Below are 20114 nucleotides of genomic sequence, written 5' to 3' on the forward strand. Positions count from 1 at the left end.
TGCTGTGGCTCCAGCTGCTGCCGCCCCTCCTGCTGCCCCTCCTGCTGCCTGCGCCCAGTCTGTGGCCGGGTCTCCTGCCACACCACTTGCTATCGCCCCACCTGTGTCATCTCCACCTGCCCCCGCCCCATGTGCTGTGCCTCCTCTTGCTGCTGAGCCCCCTGTCCTATGACCACCATCTCTGCTTACTTCTGCCCCACAGATATAGACCCTCCTTTTCTGCTGACCGTCAGGACACACGGAGTGAGGTTGATGTTGCTCAACTCAGTTGGGTCTCATTATCCCAATGAGCCCATCACCATCCCACTCTGTGACTCTGTGAGCACATTCTAACCTCAGTCCAAATTCTGCTTCTGGATCTTCCCCTTTCATCCAAGTGTGAATTTTCTTGCAACGTACCAATTGTTGTAGTGACCAATTCTCCCCCAAATTCTCCTTAACCTTTGGGTACCAGCTTATCAAGCTCAAGGAGGTGAAATTTGATTTCAGTATTTCTACATTACAGATTTTTATAGCCTCTCTCTTAATTGTCCCATGGATTCTTTTATAATTCTTATTCCCTCCAATTTTCCTATGTTATAACTCTATGCCAAAATAAATCACCTCTTTCTTGTATGAAAAATCAGCGTGATAGTACTCTTCTTTAAGACTTTCTATGCTGTCTGGACAACCATATGGTCCGTACACATATAGGACAGACAGCACTTAAATCTTACATACTCACAGCTTCAGTTTCACTGGCAGATCTCTTAATTCTTAGATAAAATAGATATTCTTGGGAATTCTTGGATAAAGATCAGAGAAAAACTTTTTTGGAAAACCTGTAAGCAATTAATGCTCCCTGGGACATCTTTTCCATATTACATATGTCTGAAAGCAGTTAATAGTAATTACAAGGAGAGTGAAATTGAATGTAGCTGGGAGCAATTGACGATTTGGGAAAACATAATGAAAGGCTGAGCGTGACAAATAAGAGATTAAAGGACAGAGGTAAAAAGCCAGAAGTTTCAGTGGCAGACTCCTCTCCTGCAGTTAGAAGGCAAGTAGAGCTGAGGACCAAGGCTAGGCTGTCACCACGGGAGGAGCAGAGCTCCAGAGGTGGCTGTTTACTCAGTCTAGGCAGTTATGCTATGCCAGGGTCAGGGCCCTGGTTGGGAAAGATGGGGACCCTGAGATAGAAGATGGGGACATCTGGATTGGTGCACTTGAAGATCTTGAGTCCCCAAATTTCCCTGAACCCTCTCGGCTTGCAGAGGTGATCCAATTTCCTTGTTGACACTTAGTGCCACTTCCATCTTAAAGATGATGCAGAAGTTTCAGTCTTGAAAGACAGCACAAGCTCCCCTCACTATCTTCTCCCACCTCATTTTGTCGCAGACCAATAACTACAGTTAAGTTGCACAACATACCCAGACAATCGCCAAACCTGTTAACGTGGGACTCATATCCCAAAAGATCTGTGGAACCCAAAAACTGCTTTATAGATCACGGTGTGCTTTTCCATCAGGAGGCAGAAATTGTCCCATTGTCCCCCAGTTTGTTTTTTAATTTTTTAATGTTTATTTTTTTTTGAGAGACAGAGAGAGACAGTGCGTGAGCAGGGGAGGGGTGGAGAGAGACGGAGGCACAGAATCCGAAGTAGGCTCCAGGCTCTGAGCTGTCAGCACAGAGCCTGATGCGGGGCTTGAACCCACAGACCGCGAGATCATGACCTGAGCTGAAGTCGGACGCTTAACCGACTGAGCCACCCAGCCCCCCACCCCTCAGTTTTTGATATTAGCAGCTGTTGATGATCATTGCCTAAGACCATTATTTCATTAGGCATAGCAAAATCATGATATTGCTAATTTTATTATTCCTCTGCCTGCCATTTATTAGCTGGGATAATTCCATAAAAAGAAACTTCCCTCATCAACATTTGGTAATCCTAAGGAATAGTATGTACAGGAGAGGCAAAATAAATGCTTGATTCTTTCCCTTTATTTACCAGTTTGCATCCTCCAAAGGAGACAAAAGAGTTTTTACTGTTTTTTAATATTTGCATTACTATGAACTCATGGATTTCAAAAGACTTGATGCAAGTATATCCAGTTTACATTCCTCTATTGATGCTCAAATGAATAACGTTAAATAGGCTTCCAAGTCCTTTTCACATGAATCTAGTAGTCTGAAAATTCCTTGCTTTTTCACATAACAGATTATTGCAGGCTCATTTATACATTTCCTTCCCCAGACTTCTAATTAGCCATTTTTGCAAGGAGCCCCAGTTCTTTTCAGGTAGAAATGGTATTTGAGACCTAAACTGAAATATGTGATGTTCATTACTACTAAATCCCTTTCTTTTAGCCTTTTCAGTGTTCACAACTAGAAAATATATATTTAAATGATAAACCCATGTCATGAGTTTCTACTGAGAACTACAGGGCTTTTACTTAACCTCATATATCTTACTTATTTTTTTTTCATATATCTTATAAATCTCATTTATTCTATGCCAAAAATACCAATTCTTAATGACACCAGTATATTTACTCATTTTCTTTATTCTATAATGTTTGTCCAACAGTCTCAGAATAACATTATCAATACTAACACTACAGTTACCGAAAACAAACTTAAGACTTTTTCTGTCTTATTTATTTTTGATCTTGGAATAAATTGCTTTTATGCCTGGATATACAGTTAGGTCCCTTTGTTATTGTTATCGTTTTAATAACTTTGAGATTTAAAAATTTTAATTTTGTTTTAAAATTATGTAAAATACTAACGAATCCAACGTCAAACCTACAGAAAGAGGTATATTCTAAAAAATTTAGCTTCTATCCTCTGTTTTCTCCACTCTATCTCCTCTACCTTCTCTGAGTCAACTTTAAAAAGAAATTATGGTTGAGGGGTGTCTGGGTGGCTTAGTTGGTTAAGCGTATGACTCTTGATTTCAGCTCAGGTCATGATCCCACAGTTTGTAAGTTTGAGCCCCACTAGTAGTGCAGAGCCTGCTTGGGATTTTCTCTTTCTCCCTCTCTCTCCCTGTCTTTTCTGCTCTCCCATTCTCTCTCTCAAAAAATAAATAAGCTTAAACAAATTACGGTTGATACTTCCATTATTTTTTCTTTTCTTCTCAGCTTTATTAAGGTCCAATTGATATACAAAAATCACATTTAAGTATACAATTTGATGTTTTGATATATATATTGATGTAATCAACACCAACATCAAGATAATGAACATTTATCACCCCCTCTGTAATTCTTTCCTATACTCTGCCCCCAGACAACTACAGATCCACTGTCACTATAAGTTTGTTTCCATTTTCTAGAATTTCATAGAATCCTACCAGTGTGTACTCTATCTTGCTTGGCTTTTCATGCAACATAATTATATTGAAATTCATTTTGTCATGTGCATCACTAGTTCATTTCTTTTTCATACAGTGAAAGACCCGTATGGAGAGACCCACATTTGTTTATCCATTCACCTGTGGGTGGACAGTTGAGTTGTTCCCAGATTTTTTTTATATTAAAAATAAAGTCTCCATCAACATTTGTGAATAAGCCTTTGTATGGACATCTCATATTTTAACTTTATTTTTTAAATTTTAATTCCAGTGCAGTTAATATACAGTGTTATATTAGTTTTGGGTATACAATACAATGATTCAGCAATTCTACATATTACTCAATGCTCATCAAGATAAGTATACTCTTAATCCCCTGCACTATTTCACCCATCCACCTTCCCATCCAACCTCCCCTCTCCTAAGTATCTGTTCTCTATAGTGAAGAGTTTGTTTTTTGGTTTGTCTCTTTCTATTTTCCCTTTGTTCATATGATTTTATTTCTCTTGGGTAAGTACTTTGGGGTGGAATGGCAAGGTCCTATAGTAAGTGTATCTTTAACTCTTTGAAAAACTGTCAAACTGTTTTCCAAAGTGACTGCCATTTTATGTTCCTTCCATGTGTGAGAGTTCCAATGGCTTCATACTATCACCAAAAAATTGGCAAGGTCAGTCTTGTTAATGTCAACCATTTTAGAGTGTGTATGGTGTTATTTCACTGTAGTTTTAATGTGAATCTTCCTAATGATTATTCCTTTTATGGGTTGACTTTCCATCTATATACTTTCTTTGGTGAATGTCTATTCAAATCTTTTGCCCATTTTTTTGTTGGGTTGTTTATCTTATTGGGTGGTAAGAGTTCTTTATATGTACTATATACAAATCCTTTGTGGGATATATGCTCTGTTAAGTATTTTCTCCAGTGTTACCTAAACAGTATTTTTTTACATTTTTATTTTAATTCTAATTAGTTAACATACAGCATTATATTAATTTCAGGTGTACAATACAGTGATTCAACAATTCCATACATCACTCTATGCTCATCACAAGTGCACTCCTTATTTTGTCTATCTTCCCACCCCCACATCCCTTTTAGTAACCATCAGTTTGTTCTCTATAGTTAAGAGTCTGTTTCTAGATTTCTCTCTTTTTGTTTCCCTTTGCTTATTTGTTTTGTTGCTTAAGTTCCACATATGAGTGAAATCATATGGTGTCTGTCTTTCTCTGACTGATTTATTTAGCTTAGCATAAAACTCTATCATCCTGCAAATGGCAAGATTTCATTCTTTTTAATGGCTGAATAATATTCCATTCTATATACATACCACATTAGTATTAAAAAATTAATGTAAGCAAATAGATATTCTTTTTAAAAATTTTTTTAATGTTTATTTATTTTTGAGAGACAGAGCACGAGCAGGGGAGGGGCAGAGAGAGAGGGAAACACAGAATCTGAAGAAGGCTCTAGGCTCTGAGCTGTCAGCACAGAGCCTGATGTGGGACCCAAACCTACAAACAATGAGATCATGGCCTAAGATGAAATGGGATGCTTAACCGACTGAGCTACCCAGGCGTCCCAGCCAATACAATTTCTATATGTGTTCTCTTATTTTTTTAGACACACTGTAGGACACTATAGACCCTTTTCTCTGTCTGCTTTGTCATCTCAACAATATTTCCTACATATTACTTCATAGTAGCATATAGAGATATCCCTTATTCCTTTTTACAGCTGAATAGTGATCCGTTATGGGGATGCACCACAGCTTATTCACCATTACTCTACTGAAGGACACCCAGGTTGTGCCTAGTTCTTATTCTTGTTGTTTTGTTTTTACAAATAGCGCTGCTATGAATAATCTTGAATAAGATCTTTTTGTAGTTTTGCCTGAGTATGTTTTGAATAATTTATAGAATTAGAATAGTTCAAAGAATAATGCCACTAATTATTGCCAAATCTTCCTAAGAAAGATATGAGCGTGCCAATTTCCACATAATCTCTAGATACTAGAGAATGTTGTCAATTTTTGAATTTTTGACAATCTCACAGGTGAGAAGTGGCATCCTGTATAATTTCATTTCTATTCTTATGCATGAGACTGTACATCTTTATATGGTGAAGAAAGATCTTTATCTCATTTTTCCATCAGGCTTTTGCCTCTTCTCTATTTGAATTTTATAAGTGCTTTTTATATATTAACATCATAGACTCGGTCTTTGGTATAAGTTGCAAGTATTTTTTTTTCATTCAGTCATCTGTCTTTTGATTTTGTTTCTGGTAAGCTTTTAAAATATATTTTCTTTTTTACAAATGATTATCTTTCCACTATCAGAACTTAATTATAAAACATATGTGTATACAATTAAAAAAATATTAAATTATGAGTTCTCTTTAACAATGAGGTCTCCTGTTACCTGTATTGCCCATTTTGGGGTTTTTTTGTGTGTTTTTTAAGGTTTTATTTTATTTTTTAATATACTTTATTGTCAAATTGGCTTATGTACAACACCCAGTGCTCATCCCAACAAGTACCCTCCTCTATTGCCCATTTTGTAAGTGATCCTGGTTGACTCTCTGAAATCTATTGTATCACTATCTTCCTTACTGTGTCCATTGCCACCAACCTAGATAGTCATTCATCTCTCATACCTAGTGTGCAGCCACCACCTGAACTTTCTTCCTGCTTCCCATCACTTTACCCACTCCCACCCAAATAATATTTTAAAAGCCTAGATATTTGCTTACACCTTTCTCTCAACTGTGTGATGATACAATAACCACTTTCTTTATAGAAATTCAGGAATATCTTTACATTCTCCTCATTGTAGCAGTAATTATTTTTCTTTACCTTCCTACACATACCATTCAAACAAGTCATTTAGTCCATCAGTCAAAAATAAACCCCTGTTAAATCAGATCCCCATTGTTTGAATGCTTTTTTCTTTTCTCCATCCATCTAAATTATCTATAGCATGATAAAGGGTGAGTAAATGCCCTATGTTTTCAATAAACCCCACATTCACTCAACGAACATTCAGTGAGAGCAAGTGATAGGCACCCTATGGGAATCAGATAGTCTCTGACCTCATGGGGCATATAGAAGGATCGGGGAAAAGAGATATGAACCAATTATGATGGAGTGTGATACCCTCAATCACAAATATCTTGGAGCAAAAGGGAATGAATGATTCATCTTGAATGTGGTAGATGTCAAGACAGATATTAGAGATGAGTTGGCATCTGGACTAGACATTTAGTCTAGTACTCTTGTACTAGACATTTAGTCTAGTACTCTTGTACGAGCAAGAGTTTGCTGAAATGACAAGGGAGAGAGCACATTTACACAAATCAAACAGTATGAGAAGTGACATAGGATTATTATGCCTCATACCTCTTTGAACATTTTAGGAGAGAATCATCTTCCATACTGATTGTATGAATTACTTCATGGCTAAAGAATTAAGAAAAATCGTTTCCACCTCCTAGAGTCCTTGTGAAGTATAAAAACAAGAGAACAATTACAGAAGACTCAGAAAATTCCTGACACATAGTAGGCACTCAAAAATAGTAACTATTAGTATTTTGTAAGTGCACAGATTTAAATACATAATTGTTATTTACCACACGATGTTCTATATGCTTGCCAAACCCCTTTATATGTGTCTTGTTTGTCTTATTCAAGTGTCTATAGGACACATATTAAAGCTTAACCCTTTAGATCTCATTTATATCAAGAAAAACACCTCAAACATATTTTTGAGAGATAACATCTCAGAACACAAGAAAGTATTCAATTATCCATATTCTATTGAGAATGCTTACCCGTCAAAATAAGAGGAAAAATACACCTTATGATACCTGATCTCTGAAGAACATGGCAATAATAATTTAATACTTTTTAAAAGGACCTATTTATGCCAATGGATTTTTTACTATTTATAAGTAGTGAATCACTGCATTAGAACTTTCAATTGAATACATTCAGTAAGATAAAAGAGATAGAATTGTTGTTAGGATCCTTTGTACCTCACTGACTATCCATAAAATCCAAAGGAATCAGCATTCCCCACTGCACACTAGGGACTGTCTCCCCTCCAGGATCTTACTTTCCCACCAGCATTTCCTATGACTTGTTGTTAACCTCTTTGACAGCAGATTTAGTCACCATAAAATCCATCCTCAACATATTATTCTGGAATTAAATACATGAAGAATTAACACTTGTGACATCCAATGAATGCTTCTACTTTGGAAGACACATCAGAGAAGGGAAGACATATGGGAGCTGATTCACTTGGTTTTAACCAAATCAGATAGCTCACAATACAATAGGAGAAGGAAGTGGAGCCCTTTTCTATATATAGGAATATTTATCAGATAAACATAATTATCTAATTTACTAAAACTAACTGATTTTCTATTAGGATAAACAACAAAAAGAGTCCTGCACATGGTCATAGTAGCCCTCAGCAGGGTATAAAAGCAACAAAGGTTGGAGAGAAATCACACTTGAGAACCTCATTCATCTGGAAACCCACCCAGAACCTCCACCCTCTGACACCATGGCCAACTCCTGTTGTGGCTCCAGCTGCTGTGGCTCCAGCTGCTGCCAGCCTTGCTGCCGCCCCACCTGCTGCCAGACCACCTGCTGCAGGACCACCTGCTGCCGCCCCAGCTGCTGTGTGTCCAGCTGCTGCCGCCCCTCCTGCTGTGGTTCCAGCAGCTGTGGCTCCCGCTGCTGCCAGCCTTGCTGCCGCCCCTCCTGCTGCATCTCTAGCTGCTGCCGCCCCTCCTGCTGTGGCTCCAGCAGCTATGGCTCCAGCTGCTGCCAGCCTTGCTGCCGCCCCTCCTGCTGCATCTCTAGCTGCTGCCCCCCCTCCTGCTGTGGCTCCAGCTGCTGTGGCTCCAGCTGCTGCCGCCCCTCCTGCTGCCCCTCCTGCTGCCTGCGCCCAGTCTGTGGCCGGGTCTCCTGCCACACCACTTGCTATCGCCCCACCTGTGTCATCTCCACCTGCCCCCGCCCCATGTGCTGTGCCTCCTCTTGCTGCTGAGCCCCCTGCCCTGTGACCACCATCTCTGCTTACTTCTGCTCCCTCAGATATAGACTCTTTGGTGCTGACTGTTAGGGCACATGGAGTCTGGCTGACATTCAACAGGTTGAGCCTCACGATTCCAGTGAGACTACCACCGTCCCACAGGCTTTGTGAGCACATTCTGGCTCATGTTAAGCTCCTTCCATGACTACCTTTTCCTTTCAATACTGGCACCAAATATGGGTATTAATTTGTAATCCATTAGCTAAAAAATAATCCTACTTCTCTAAATTTCTCATTCTTCCTTATCATTTTAGGGCTCTAGCTTATCCTTTCTAACAAAATGAATATTATCTGCAACCTCTGTGCCCTACTGATTTGACACCCTCCGGCCTGGGGTTCAGTTATACCCTCAGACCTAGGGGTCCAGTTATATATTTTCTAACAGAGTGAATTTTTTTATGTTTTTTTGCTTCTCTGCTTTCTAATAAACTTTTCTACACATAAAAATTTATTGGCATTGTTTCTTATTGTTTTCATGATCACTTTACTTAATAATTAGGCAACAATATTTTACATGATCATATAGGAAGAACACTCATGTTGAAATCACTTTGAGAATAAGTGCTATATATACGAAATATAATTTGAAATATTAGAACAAAAGTTGCATATGTGTACATGTAGGTGCACACATATACATCTTAATATCCTAAATTAAGGCAGATTTAATTCCTGCCTGTAGCTCATTTAAAAAAAATTTTTAACCTGTTTCTTTATTGAGATATAATTGACATATAAAATCATATTAGTTTCAGGTGTACACCATAATAATTTGATACTTGTGTACTATGAGAAATGATTACCACAGTAAGTCTAGCTACAATCTGTCACTGTACAAAGGTACAAAATTTTTCTTCTTGTAATGAAAAATTTTAAGATTTACTCTCTTAGCAACTTTAAGGTGTGTGATACAATATTATTTCTATAGTCACCATCCTATACATTACATCCCCATGACTTATTTATTTTATAACTTGAAGTTTATACCTCTTGCCCACCTTCACCCAGTTCACCCATCCCCTAACCCCACTCCCCTCTGGCAACCACCAATCTGTTCTCTGTATCTATGAGTTTTGTTCATTTGTTTTTTTGTTTGTTTAGATTCCACATATAACTGAAATCATTCAGTATCTGTTTTTGACTTATTTCACATAGCATAATATCCTCAAGGTCCATCCATGTGTTTGCAAATGGCAAGATTTCATTCTTTCTTATGCCTGGGTAAAATTTCATTGTATATATACACTACATCTTCTTTATCCATTCATCCATTGATGGACACTTAAGTTGTTTCTGTACCTTGACTATTGTAAATAATGCTGTAGTGAACATAGGGCTGCATATATCTTTTTGAATTAACATCATCATTTTTTGGGATAAATACCCACAAGCTGAATTGCTGGATCATATGGCAATTCTATTTCTAATTTTCTGAGAAACCTCCATACTGTTTTCCAGAGAGGCTGCACCCATTGACATTCCCACCAACGATGCACAAGGTTCCCTTTCTTGAAGCCATGCTTTGGAATCACACGTTGAGATTCTCACTTTCTATTACATCCCCATCCCACAACATCCATCAATCAGTAAACCCAATGTAGAAAGAAGGTTATAATGACAAATTTAAACATTAATAACATATTTTTAAATGAAAAACTTAATAAAATTACATAAACACAGTATGAAAAGTTTAATAAAATTAATTATATAAACACAACAAAGTAAAAAAACACAAATGAAATAGAAAAGGCCTGGTAAAACTGATCAAAGAGAGAGAGAGGGAGAGAGAGAGAGAGAAAGGAGAATGTCTCAAAGACTGACAAATAACATTATGCTTATTATAAAGGAGAATCATCAGCTTCCAAGAGAGTAGAAACATTTAAAAACAATTAGAACATTATCTATAAGTTTAGGGGCTCGTGGGTGGCTCAGTCAGGACATGATCTCACAGCTGTGAGTCCGAGCCCTGCATTGGGCTCTGGGCTGACAGCTCCAGGCCTGGAGCCTGCTTCGGATTCTGTCTCCCTCTCTCTGCCCCTCCCCCACTCATGCCCTATCTCTCTCTCTCAAAAATAATAAGCACTAATAAAATTTTTTAAAAATAACATTATGTATAAGTTTATACCAGTATGTCTGAAAATTATGATTGAATTGACTATGTCTAGAAAAGTAGATATTAATAAAATTAATCCAGAAGATACACATAACATAAAACATAAATAAGCCAATAACCATTAAAGAAACTATACCTATGATCCAAAATCTATCCTCTACATATACTGACATTATAAATGCCAGGCCCATGTTGGTTTCCAAGTAAGTTTACTAAACCTTAAAGTTCTCTCCCATTCAAACTGGGAAAAAGAAGAGAAGAAAAGGTCTACAGCCATACCACCTTGAATGTGCCCAAACTCATCTCATCCCAGAAGCTAAGCAGAGTCAGGCCTCGTTAGTACTTGGAGGGAGAAGAGAAGAAAGGAAAATCTTCCCAATTCATTTTGAGTATAACAGTAATATCAAATATAGACAAGAACAAAGTGATAAAGGAAAAATTATAGGCCTATATTATTGAAGATCATAGATGCAAAAAGCCAATAAATATTAGTAAGTGAAATTCAGCCATATATAAAAGGAATAACATATCATAACCAACTAGCTTGTCCTTGACATTCAGGAATGTTTCAAAATTAGAAAATATTAAGTAAGCTTGTCGATACTGGTACATTAAAGGTAACAAACAAATAAATAAATAATAAATAAATAAATAATAAAACCTTCAGGATTACATCAATAGCTGTGGGAAAATTATTCAGTAATATATAACAACTCTATTAGTCAGGGTTCTTCAGAGAAACAGAACCAATAGTAGATTGATATAGATACAGACACACATATATATACATTAACACACACCCATGCACACACAAACATAAAGAGACAGAGAGAGGAGGGGGAGGGGAGAGATTACAGAATCTGAGATTATATAGAATTGCAGATTACAGAATCTGAGAAGTCCTAAGATCTGCAGTGGACAAGCTGGAGACCCAGAAGCGCTGATAATGTAAATTCCAGTTCAAAAGCCCGCAGGCTCACGACCCCAAAAGAGCCAATGTTTCAGTTCAACTCTGATGTCGAGGGAGTCAGACAGGAGGTGCTCTCTTTTAATCAAAGTTGAAGGGGGAGGTCAGCCCTTTTTTTCTCTTCAGATCTCTTGTGAGGTCTACCCACACTGGAGAGGGTCATCTGCTTTATTCAGTCTACTGATTCAAATGTTAATCTTACCCAGAAATACTTTCACAGACACACCCAGAATGTTTGTCCAAATGTCTGAGCATACTATGGCCCAGTCAAGTTGACACATAAAATTGACCATCACAACAGCCATTTACTATTTAAAACACTCTAAGCAAAATAGGGCTAAAAGAGGACATTTTATCTTAATGAATGCTATTTGTCAAAACTTCAAAGCAAAACATAATAGTTAACAAACTTTAGAAGTATTCTTAATAAAGTTTAGAATAAGACAAAGATAACTGATATCATTCCTATCATTCATTGTTGTATTTGAGATCCTAGTCAATGCAATCTGATAAGAAAAAAAGTGTTACAGAAAAAAAGAAATTGTTGATACTTGTAGACAATACTGTTGTCAACATAGGAAATGCAAGAAAACCCACAAACTTGTGCTAAAAAGAGAGTTTAGAGGAGTCACTAGATAGAGTATTGACAAACAAAAAGCTCAACAGCATTCATATAACCTCCAAGAGTCAATTAGTAATTCTAGTTTAATGGAAATGAAGATTCCACTCACAATACCTACAAATATTATAGACTGTTCCAAAATAAGTCTAATAAAATTGTGCATATTTTTGAAGAAAAGTTCAAAATATTCATTGGAAATCTGTATATAAATGAAGAGTTAATCCAAGTTTATTATTGGAAAGCTTTTTTTCCTTCAACTTTTTACTTAAATTCCAATTAGTTAACGTACAGTATAGTATTAGTTTCAGGAGCAGAATTTAGTGATTTGTCACTTCCATACATCACCCAGTGGTCATCACAACAAGTTCACTTCTTTTTTTTTTTTTTGTAAATTTTTTTAATGTTTTTATTTCTTTTTTTTTAAATAGTTTATTGTCAAGTTCACTTCTTAATACCCATCACCCATTTAACCCGCCCTCCTGCCCCTCTCCTCCAGCAACCCGCAGTTTGTTCTCTATAGTTTACACTCTGTTTTCTGGTTTGCCTCTCTTTTTTTTCCCTCTCTATGTTCATCGGTTTTGTTTCTTAAATTCCACATGAATGAAATCATATAGTTTTGTCTTTCTCTGACTGACTTATATCATTTAGCATAATACTCTCTAGCTCCATTCACATCACTGCAAATGGCAAGATTTCATTCTTTTTTTTTTTTTTTTTAGCACACATGAGGGAGGGGCAGAGAAAGAGGGAGACACAGAATCGGAAGCAGGCTTCAGGCTCTGAGCTGTCAGCACACAGCCTGACGTGGGGCTCGAACCCATGAACTGTGAGATCTAGCTAGCTGTCAGCACAGAGCCCGACTCGGGGCTCAAATCCACGAACTGTGAGATCATGACCTGAGCCGAAGTCGGACACTTAACCACCCCCATTTATTTATTTTGAGAGAGCGAGCGAGCGAGCGCATCAGCAGGGGAGGGGCAGAGAGAGAAGGAGAGAGAGAGAATCCCAAGCAGGATCCACACTGTCAGCACAGAGCCAGATGTGGGGCTCAATCTCACAAACCATGAGATCACAACCTGAGCTGAAACCAAGGGTCAGATGCTTAACCAACCGAGCCACCCAGGTGCCCCAGCAAGATTTCATTCTTTTTATGGCTTAATACTATTCCATTGTATATACACATTACCTCTTCTTTATCCATTCATATATCAATGGACACTGGGCTGCTTCCATATTTGGCTATTGTAAATAATGCTGCTATAAACATAGGGGTGCATGTATCCCTCTGAATTAGTGTTTTTGTAGTATGATTGATGGATCATAGGGTAGTTCTATTTTTAACTTTTTGAGGCACCTCTATATTGTTTTCCACAGTGGCTGCAGCAGTTTGCATTCCCACTAATAGTACACGAGGGTTCCTGTTTCTCCACATCCTCACCAACACCATTTGTTTCCTGTGTTGTTGATTTTAGCCATTCCGGCAGGTGTGAAGTGATATCTCATTATAGTTTTGATTTGCATTTCCCTGACGGTAAGTGATGAACATCTTTTCATGGTTGTTGGCCATTTGTAAGCCTTCTTTGGAGAAATGTCAGTTCATGTCTTCTGCCCATTTTTTAATTGGGTTATTTACTTTTTGTGTGTTGCATTTTATAAGGTATTTATAGATTTTGGATACTAACCTTTTATCAGATATGTCACTTGCAAATATCTTCTCCCATTCTGTAGGTTGCCTTTTAGTTTTGTGGATTGTTTCCTTTGCTATGCAGAAGCTTTTTATTTTGATGCAGTCTCAATAGTTTAGTTTTGCTTTTGTTTCCTTTGCCATAGGAAACAAATCTAAAAAGAAATTGCTATGGCCAATGTGAAAGAAGTTACTGCCTATGTTCTCTTCTATGATTATTATGACTTCGGGTCTCACATCGGGTCTTTAATCCATTCTGAATTTATTTTCTTGTATGGTATAAGAAAGTGGTCCAGTTTCATTCTTTTGCATGTTGCTGTCAAGTTTTCCAAACACCGTTTGTTGAACAGACTGTCTTTTCCTCATTATTCTTTCCTGTGTTGTTGAAGATTAATTGACCATACCCTTGTGGGCTTATTTCTGGATTTTCTATTCTGTTCTACTGATCTATGTCTATTTTTGTGCCAGTACCATACCATTTTGATTATTACAGCTTTGCAATATAACTTGAAGTCCAGGATTGTGATGTCTCCAGCTTTGCTTTTTCAAGATTGCTTTGGCTCCTTGGGTTTTTTTGTGGTTGCATACAAATTTTAAGATTGTTTGTTCTAGTTCTGTGAAAAACATTTGTATTTTGATAGGGATTGCATTAAATATGTAGATAAGGAGGTCTCTTTTTAAATCAATAAAATTTCCTGACTGACCAGGAAGGAATGGAGGAAGAGAAGTAAATTTACTCAAATGAATGGAAATGCAGTGACCACAATCTAATTTGGCTTTCTAAAAGTCTTTGTTCAAGCTTCATAACAAAGATTACTAAAATAATTGATTCATCACTCTGGTAGATTAGATCATTCTTCATTAATATTTATCTCTTCCCCTTCTCACCCCTCTGGGAGAAGTATCCTCTCCCACCCTCACACCCTGTGACTTGGAATTCACCACGTAACTTGCTTTGGCAAGTCTGGAATGTTAGAGGACATGGCCCAAGCAAAGACTTTAAATATGCCTGCAAGGCTGGACTGCTCCCTTGTGCTTCTGCCATTAGAAATCAGGTTGCCGATTAAAACACAAGACACCTCATTAAATTAGAATTTCATATAAATAACAATAAATTTTTAATCTAAGAATCCCCCATGCATACTCAGACATGCTTATACTAAAGATATATTTGTGTATCTGAAATTCAATTTTCACTGGGCACATGTATTTTTATTTGCTAAATCTGACAAGTCTAATTCAGAAGAGAGTCCCAAACCAACTTATTGCCAGAGCCAAGACCAGCCATAATCCACCAAAACCCAACTGACCTGCAGACATGTGACCAAGAAATACTTGTTATTCTATGTTCTGAGAGTTTGTGGTTGCTTGTTATGCATCATGGCTGACTAATTTAACCATGGTGGCGACGGGAAACTAGTTTGCATGTAGTTCTAGCCACATTATCTCAAGACAATTACCTAGTCTGCACACTAAAAATCAACTACTATTGTAAAAGGAGCCAAGAGGGAATCCTGGGATGAAGAGATATAGGGAATGAATTTCATATAATTCAGCACCGATGATATTTTCCATGATATCACTGAAGCAAAAACAAAACTAATCCTCCCACAAAAACAACAAAAAGCCTCTCCTTTTAAGCTCAAGACAGTAATTTTAGGATGTGTAATTGGTGGTTTGCAAGCTCTTGGCCCTTTCTTTCATTTAGTGCTCAAAGAAAGTAAGTAGGGTTGACTGGACAGAATTCCTTTTCCCCCTCCGATCCAAAGGAAAAGTACAGTTCTACTCCATAAGTAGGAATAAATTTATGGAACTCATTTAAAGGCTAAGGTATGGGGTGAAGTACAAATGAAAAACCATAAAAGGAATTAGGCAAGTGCACTACCTCACAGGGCCACAATGAAACTAGACTACACTCTGAACATCCTGAGAACAGGCAACCCTCACACTCCTACCCAGCAACAAGTCAAGTTCTGTTGATCAGTCCTCAGAGAAACCTCTGAACTGCTACAAAGATCTGACCCAGCATGCAAGTCCTAAGCCCCTTTTGGATTATGTCACTGGGAAAAGACATTTCCCTAATTCTCTTCCAGTATCACTTTTAATAATGTTTACTTAAAGACTTGAGATAAAAACTGGGGGAAATACTTGAGATGCTCGCTCTCCTGTCTGCAGGCTATGGTCTACTGAACCTGATAAATGTAATACTCATAGTAGAGGCTGCTTACTGAGGAATGAGGAGACTTAGATCCCATTCTTGTGACTGTGGTGAATCCACAGGACCCCTCCTATGAGAGGATAGGGCTATATATTCTCAATAGTCCCTTCCCAGAATCTACACATTCAATGATTAATTCTGAATAAATTACGAAGATAAAAATTGCAATGGATCCTTGATGAAAATTTTACAGTCACAGTAGAAGTTGAGTTCGGCTTGGAAGGAAGACAAAGGCATTCCAAGAGAATAAGGAGACAACAACCAGGGCAGGACAGCCCAGATCCTACTGGGGAAGAGAAACTACCAGGGTGGCAGGGGTCCAGGGTGCCATGTGGTCCCTACTCATGTGAAAACCACAAATGTGCCTCTTGGGGAGTCGTGGTGAGCCCATGGCTCGCACGAATGGCCTACACAAGAGTGCTGCTATTAACCTGTTACAGTCAGGGGCATGAGTGAAAATGAGACAGGTCACATTTCGGTGGTAATTATTTGAGTCCTTGAAGTCCAGGAATAAAATGATGACTTCAAGGCCTAAGGGCAGAGTAATTAGATGCTAATCTAGTTTAGAAAACACATTCTTTTCTCTCCTATATGTTGGGAATGTTTCAAAAGGAAATTCATCAGAAGTGAATCCAATGTCCAGATTTGGTGAGAATAAACAATCTGAGAAAACAAAGGAATGTCTGTGGTTGTGTGCATGGATGTGTATGAGGTGAAGAGTTAATAAACATCATTTACTCAACGCTAAATCCTCACTTAATTGGCCAGAAGATTAACAAGAAATGGCCTGTGTCGTGGGGGTCATCAGCACCCGGCCAGGGTATATAAAGGGCCCAGAGCAGGAGGGAGGCATTCACACCTGACAACACCCGAGTCCTCTCACCCCTCCAACCCAAACCAGCCTCAGACACCACCATGTGCGGCCCCTGCTGTGGCTCCACCTGCTCCTCCTCGGGCTGCGGGGGAGGCTGCTGCCAGCCCTGCTGCTGCCGCGACCCCTGCTGCTGCCGCCCCGTCAGCTGCCAGACCACCGTGTGCCGCCCCGTGACCTGCACCTGCCGCTGCACGCGCCCCATCTGCGAGCCCTGCCGCCGCCCCGTCTGCTGCGACCCCTGCTCCCTGCAGGAGGGCTGCTGCCGCCCCATCAGCTGCTGCCCCACGTCCTGCACGGCCGTGGTCTGCCGCCCCTGCTGCTGGGCCTCCACCTGCTGCCAGCCCATCTCTGTGCAGGCGCCCTGCTGCCGCCCCCCCTGCTGCCAGCCTGCCCCCTGCCGCACCACCTGCAGGACCTCCTCCTGCTGCTGAGACCCCCACCATCCCTGCAGAGCAGCACACCTAATAGGCCTAAGCACCTATTCTGCATTTGAGGAAAGTGGAAAGAAAAGTAGATATTTTTCATAAGGTGACAATAGTCATTTTTACATCCTACCAGTTGGAGGCACAAGCAGAAGTCCGTCACCTCAGTCAACTACCCAGGTGTCTCCATCAGCAGAAGACACCATGGATGGTAGATCTCCCTTTAAAAGTCCTTGGAGTGGACTCTGCAAACCTGCCCTGAACTCTGAAGGCTGCCCATACCCTCCTCCTCCTCTTTTGTAATGTGCTGCTGCCTTGTTTTCAATAAACTAATTTTTCCTGTAAACCTCTCTGCTACCTGATTATTCAGTAGCGCATGTTTATTAGTGTACATAGCAGAGCAGACAAGGGCTAGAAGGAAGATGAGATGGAGACAGTGAGGAAGACAGAAGAGGAAAGGGAGAGGTGCTAGGAATGGGGCCTTGGAAGGCGGTGCAGGATGGCTAGTCCTCACACTCCTTACGTGGGTAGGAAATCTGTACACACAAGGTCCTCCAAGGTCTGTCCTTTGCCCACAAGTCCAGGTTCATGCCTCAACACCCCCCATTAAGGTTCACTTCAATTAACACTGACCTCACAGTAACTGGCACGTGCCAAGCAGTTCCATACGTCTTTGTTTTTGTCATATTCTTTCCTTTACCTGGAGTATTTTTTTCATCAACCCCTTCCCTCCACATTCTTCATCTACCTAACACTGAGTCATTTCCAAGATTCAGCTCAGTCTTCTCTAATAGTCTGTCCTAACTCCTCTACTACACAAACACCCCTGCACATACGCATGCACACACAGACATGCATGCATGCATNACACCCCTAGAGGCTAGGCAAGGTGCCCCTAACATGCTAACATGTGCCATTAACATCCTATACTTACCTCCCTCCCCACAAGGCATTGTATTAGATGCTCTATTTCTCTGCCTCCAACAAAGGGGCCACAATTTATTCTGGTTTCCAGTACTGAGCTCAATGTTTAGAATATGGTTGGTACTTGATTTCTACTGAATCAAGCAAAATTAGAAGGCAATTGTCTTTATGACAAGAACTCTAAAGTGTAGATTTTTACCTAAGGCAGAATCCTCAGCATCAGTATAACTTAACTTCTCTGACCTTCAGGTTTCTTCATCTGCCAAATAGAAAAGTGAATTCTTACCAGTGTTGGTTGCTGGGAAAGTTAAATGATGTTATGTATGTAAAGTGCCTGGCACACAATATTTACCAAGCACCATTCACTGACATTCCTTGTTACACATTGAAACATTACCATATCAAACAGGCTCAAAAGGTGTGCTATTTGTGGCATATTATGTCACTGAGAGAGGGAGAGGATTGAGAGGAAGGCTTTTTATTTTTTCAAGATAGTCCACATCCCTTGGCAGAAACAGATTTCCTAACATGACAAAGCATACTCCCAAGGTTTTATTATTTTTTTTATAATTTATTGTCAAGTTGGCTTCTATATAACACCCAGTGCTCATCCCCACAAGTGCCCTCCTCCATGCGCATCACCCCCCTTCCCCTCCCCCCCAACCCATCTGCACTCAGTTTGTTCTCAGCATTCAGGACTCTCTCATGGTTTGCTTCCCTCCCTCTCCACCACTATTTTTCCCCTTCTTCTCACCCACGGTCCTCCGCTAAGTTCCTCCTAATCCTTCTATATGTGGAAACAAATGGTAGCTGTCCTTCTCTGCCTGATTTATTTCGCTCAACATAACACCCTCAAGTTCCATCCATGTTGCTACACATGGCCAGATTGCATTCTTTCTCACTGCCATGTAGTATTCCATTGTATAGATAAACCACATCTTCTTGATCCATTCATCAGCTGATGAACACTTTGGCTCTTTCCATGTTTTGGCTATTGTTGAGAGTACTGCTATGAACATTGGGGTACATGTGCCCCTGTGCATCAGCACTCCTTGGGTAAATTCCTAGCAGTGCTACTGCTGGGTCATAGGGGAGTTCTATTGTTAATTTTTTGAAGAACCTCCACACTGTTTTCCAGAGTGGCTGCACTAGTTTGCATTCCCACCAACAGTGTAGGAGGGTGCCCGTTTCTCCACATCCTCGCCAGCATCTAGAGTCCTCTGATTTGCTCATTTAGCCACTCTGACTGGCGTGAGGCGGTATCTAAGTGTGGTTTTGATTTGTATTTCCCTGATGAGGAGGGATGCTGAGCATCGTTTCATGTGTCTCTTGTCCATCTGGANATCTGGATGTTCTTTGGAGAAGTGTCTGTTCATGTCTTCTGCCCATTTCTTCACTGAATTGTTTGTTTTTCAGGTGTGGAGTTTGGGGAGTTCCTTATAGATTTTGGATACTAGCCCTTTATCTGATATGCCATTTGCAACTATCTTTTCCCATTCCATCGGTTGCCTATTAGTTTAATGGATTGTTTCCTTTGCTGTGCAGAAGCTTTTAATCTTGATGAAGTCCCAGTAGTTCATTTTTGCTCTTGATTCCCTTGCCTTTGGGAATGTGTCAAGTAAGAAATTGCTGCAGTGGAGGTCAAGGAGGATGTTTCCTGCTTTCTCCTCTAGGGTTTTGATGGTTTCCTGTCTCATGTTCAGGTCCTTTATCCATTTTGAGTTTATTTTTGTGTATGGTGTGAGAAAATTATTTAGCTTCATTCTTGTGCATGTTGCTGTCCAGTTCTCCCAGCACCATCTGTTAAAGAGGCTGTCTTTTTTCCATTGGATACTCTTTCCTGCTTTGTCAAAGATT

At 39.5% G+C, this 20114-nt stretch overlaps 2 protein-coding genes and 1 long non-coding RNA gene across 8 annotated transcripts in view; 2 read left to right on the forward strand and 1 right to left on the reverse strand.

Moving 5' to 3' along the window:
* LOC144243989 (uncharacterized) overlaps positions 1–8388 on the forward strand; it is a 15161-nt gene extending 6773 nt beyond the window's left edge. Inside the window, exons 2-3 of one of the 6 annotated variants that reach the window (XM_077779152.1) lie at positions 11–131; positions 7941–8388. In XM_077779152.1, the coding sequence (XP_077635278.1) occupies positions 11–131; positions 7941–8388 (569 nt within the window). Of the gene's footprint in view, positions 157–7933 lie in introns of those variants that run through there. The other 5 variants (XM_077779153.1, XM_077779154.1, XM_077779155.1 and 2 more) reach the window with 5 other exon arrangements.
* LOC144244002 (uncharacterized) overlaps positions 1–20114 on the reverse strand; it is a 167394-nt gene that overhangs the window by 72252 nt on the left and 75028 nt on the right. The gene's annotated exons all lie outside the window — the stretch shown is intronic.
* LOC144243990 (keratin-associated protein 2-3) lies at positions 16953–17342 on the forward strand. Its single transcript, XM_077779158.1, has one exon. It carries the CDS (start codon positions 16953–16955, stop codon positions 17340–17342), a length of 390 nt encoding a protein of 129 aa, XP_077635284.1.

The sequence above is a fragment of the Crocuta crocuta genome, unplaced genomic scaffold, assembly GCF_008692635.1.
Source record: "Crocuta crocuta isolate KB4526 unplaced genomic scaffold, BGI_CrCroc_1.0 scaffold68, whole genome shotgun sequence".
In the NCBI taxonomy this organism is placed as follows: domain Eukaryota; kingdom Metazoa; phylum Chordata; class Mammalia; order Carnivora; family Hyaenidae; genus Crocuta; species Crocuta crocuta.